Source organism: Papaver somniferum, chromosome 4, assembly GCF_003573695.1.
Source record: "Papaver somniferum cultivar HN1 chromosome 4, ASM357369v1, whole genome shotgun sequence".
In the NCBI taxonomy this organism is placed as follows: Eukaryota; Viridiplantae; Streptophyta; class Magnoliopsida; order Ranunculales; family Papaveraceae; genus Papaver; species Papaver somniferum.
The window spans coordinates 111,716,916-111,721,212 of NC_039361.1; the positions used below are offsets into that span (position 1 = coordinate 111,716,916).

At 33.7% G+C, this 4,297-nt stretch overlaps 1 protein-coding gene across 1 annotated transcript; it reads left to right on the plus strand.

Moving 5' to 3' along the window:
• Nucleotides 1–708: 708 nt before the first annotated feature.
• Nucleotides 709–1,900, plus strand: LOC113276341 (two-component response regulator ARR5-like). Its single transcript, XM_026525930.1, has one exon. The coding sequence runs from the start codon at nt 963–965 to the stop codon at nt 1,731–1,733; it is 771 nt and encodes a 256-aa protein (XP_026381715.1). The 5' UTR covers nt 709–962; the 3' UTR covers nt 1,734–1,900.
• Nucleotides 1,901–4,297: the final 2,397 nt, after the last annotated feature.

A 4,297-nucleotide genomic window follows, 5' to 3' on the forward strand; every position in this document is an offset into this window, starting at 1 on the left:
TTTGGGTGAAAAGGACACTTTGATTTTGATACTATTTAAATGGACAAAAATGAAAAAATAGTCGGAATATAAACAGTTTCATCCTATCCATTTTTAAATACTTTTTCTTATTTTTAATTTACATCAGGATGCATCCAGTTTCATCCTTGCTATTTTTTAAGTTAAAGTCCGGATGAATCCAATTTCATCCTTGCTATCTTTTTGGTGTTCATTTTACTCATACTAATTTTTACTCGTCCATTTGAACCATGTTTTAAAAAATTTTGGACAAATGACCCATTTTACGTTTCATTAACTACCGTAACTCCCCACGTATCTTACCAAAATATCACGAGATACTGTAAATATACGAGAAGTTGAAGATAGGGGGTCCAGATCGTCTGTGCCACTGCTTGGGTGTGCCCTATGTACCACACCAATAGAAACACGTTATTTTCTCTTGGATTTGTAATATCTTCTTTAACTAATTAATTATCTTTCCTAATCGATTAGTGTTGTATAAATAGAAAATCTATTTAGTTAGTCATGGTTAATGAGAGGAATGATGTGGCGTGTTTCTATTGGTATGGCACATAGGGCATACACAAGCAGTGGCACAGACGATTTCGACCCGAAGATAGGAGGATAGGACAGAGAAGAGAGAGAATTGCGGATTGATTTGGCAGATCACGAAAAAGGATCTTCAGAATCTCGCTTAACTTTAAAAAAGTAGATTTTATTGATTTTGTGCAGTGGGAGAAAGAAAAGATCCAGTAGACACAGACAGATCGATTCATTACATACATTAAAAAATTCTTAACTCCATCCACCAATATAAATATACACCTTTCTCTTTTCATTTTCTTATATCATCCCCACAACAACATATTCTCTCATCAACAACAACAGCAAAGAAGAAGCATTTCCTAGCTCACAAGAAAAAGAAGAATAACAAGTAAAAAGGTTATATCAAGTCTTATACAATGACAAGTGTTGATATGCTTTCGATGCATACAGACAAGTTACAGAGTTTCAAACGATTCGAACATCACCAGGAAGAAGAGTTACATGTTTTGGCTGTCGATGATAGTAATATAGATCGGAAAGTTATTGAAAGGTTGTTGAAGATATCTTCATGTAAAGTAACAGCAGTTGATAGTGGGAAAAGAGCATTGCAATTGCTTGGATTAGATGTTGATTACAACAAAACATGTTCATCATCTGGAGCATTGAAAGTTAATATGATTATTACTGATTACTGGATGCCTGGTATGACTGGTTACGAGTTATTGAAAAAGATTAAAGAGTCTTCATTGTTTAAAGAAATTCCAGTTGTGATTATGTCTTCCGAGAATGTTTTGCCAAGGATTAACCGCTGTTTGGAAGAAGGTGCTGAAGATTTTTTGGTTAAACCTGTTCAACTTTCCGATGTTAAGAGATTGAAGAATCATATTATCAGGGATGATTATCTTCATCAGCAACATCAAATCATGGCGGATATTAAAGACTCTGCAATCTCTAATAAAAGAAAATTGAATGATTCATCAAGTGATCTTATCGATATTGTTCCTTCATCACCGGTGTCAACAATATCATCACCAGTGTCAACAATTTCTTCGCCATCATCGACGTTATCTTCACCAACATCAACAATTTCATCAATTTCAATGGCATCGTCGACGAAATCATCTATGATTGAATCACCATCAAGAAGATTTAGACCTACTACTGATGAAATTCTGTCTTTAATTTGAGAATTTTAATTAATTAATTACACTAATATTAATTAATCTCCAATCTTTTTCCTTTTTGTAAATTTTTTGATCCTAAATTCCTTTTTTGGTTTTTTTTTTGTTGTCAAATAACAAAAAAATATTAAGGAATTGATACTGGTTTATGTTAGATGATCTTGAGATGAATATGAATACCAATACTCTTTTCATGAATCCCATTAGTTCATTTAGTTTTCCCTTGTTAATTCCGTTGAATTCAATTTCCGCTTTAATAATTTGTTTGAATTTGACATTTCTTAAAGTATATCGAAAGGAACATTAAAAGATTTTGTGAAGATACGGGGACAAATAATATGAGTTGTAAAATATTTTCATCATGTTGTTTGGAAATTGTTTGTCTGGTGATATAATTGTATTTATGAGACCTGATTTTCTAATTATTTTTCTTGAAAGTGTACTTAATTAAAATTAAATACCATTAGGGAGCACAACCTATGTAAAGTTGATGTAAAATTAGGTAATTAGGCTTGCATTGGTCGTGGGGAATGCTAAGTTGGTACAGTATTATTTATTTATTTTTTCCAAAGGAAAGATTGGTTTTAACAACCTGAAATTTATTGGTCCGAAGGATACGTCATGGTGGAGAATAACCATTCCACCAATCGGAATCAATAACATCAATATCAATTATAACATTCCACCAATCGGAATCAATAACATCAATATCAATTATAACATTAGAAAACAGAAAGAATAACCTAACACTAAATTTACAGATTTCGAAACTTAAAGAAACGAAAAACCGAAATTGTACCGATTTACATTCCGTTGACGAAATTGACATTCTTATAATGGTAATTCAAACCATTATGATTCCTGATCTTTTGATTCTTGATCATTAACATCGTATATGTTAAATGTTTCCATGGAAAGGAAGTAATATGCCGAAAATAATATCATCCCTGCTAATCTTGGCCTTGTTTGCTGAAGAAGATCATCGTCCATGGTGTAATTGATAACAATGAAGCAACAACACCACAACAAAACACCAACTTGGCTAATAGATAACAAATCTAGATGACATGGAGAAGTCACTAGATCGATCAAAGCAAAATAGAAAAATTGTTGGATCAACAATTTGTTTTATTGAATAATGTTATAAAAACTAACAATACTAATCTTGATTTGCCCGGCAAATTTGAAAATCAAATCTAATCCGGACATATCAAGGATTTTAAACGAAGAACTAAGTAGTTTTACTGTTTTTCTGTATGTTTTGGAGAGAAGAGCGGAGAAGAGAGGAAATGATACAATATTATATCAAAATCCATTGAAATCCGTAGGCAATAAGAAAAGATATACTAAGGAATGTAGAAGTTTTTTGTTTTTCTTTTTTTTTTGAAGCAAGGAATGTATAAGCTGAAGAGGGAATCAGGATAACCAGGTCATAGGCTAGGGAATAATGTCGACACCATCTATCTATGGAACTTTCTTTCAACATATGAAAAGTAAATCTATCTATTGGTGATTTGGCCGTCAAGTAGCATGGACCATGGTAATACTTGCATAAGATGACGTTTTCTTGGTATGCTTAAAATGTCAATGTGCCAAACTAATAGCTGCTGCATTTGAGGTAGATATCAATTCCAAACAAAAAAACTACCACTTTAACAATTTGGACTCTGATAAGAAGGCCTAGAAGACTTCACTCTGTTTTAGAATTTTTGCAGAGAAGTAGAACTGAAATGTTTAAGGAGGTTTAGCTACTTGCAGTTTATCCTTGAGACTTGTGTTAATACCCACAGTAAGGGAACCAATGACTGACTTTGTTGTGGTGTGGTCAGGGTCTGTTATTTGAATTTCGGCTTTGGCAGAGCCTTTCCTACGTAGTGTAGAGTTGTCGAGTTAGGTTGCCCTGAACAGTGAGTGTGAGATTGCGCCCTTCTTTTCCGCATGGTGTTCATATTGGATGAAGCTTTCATTTGAAATGACATTTTCTCTGTAGGGGAATGAGTGGAATTTGAGAGATGAAACAAATTGAACGTCAGCTCGCACCAGGCCTATATTAGAATACCAATTTCGTCCGTCAAAATTAAGTTCACATTTAGCGGGGCTTGGTTCAAAATGCCGACGGTTGCCGACATTCTGACATGATGTCCAGTAAAAGTTTGAGGGGCTAAGTGAACACCAAGGGGTGGTGGCGCAGTTGGCTAGCGCGTAGGTCTCATAGCTATTTAGAGTGATCCTGAGGTCGAAAGTTCGAGCCTCACTCACCCCAAATTCTTTTGTATTTTGTATATATATTGCTTAAGTCGGTTTCAGCCACTTTTCTTTCAAATTCTTTTGTATGTTGCTTTAGTCGGTGGTTTCAGTCCACTTTTCTTTCTACTCTGGTCCCAACAGATTAAGTAATATAATACAAAGAAAAAATAGATAAGACTCCCGAAATTTTGTTAACGATGAAAAACTGCAGTGTAGCAGAAATACGAATTCACAAAAGAACAAATCTTATAGGTTATTTATAATTGATTTAAGACTATCACGATTAATTAACATATTACTTGTGATATTGAGTTATGCAGATA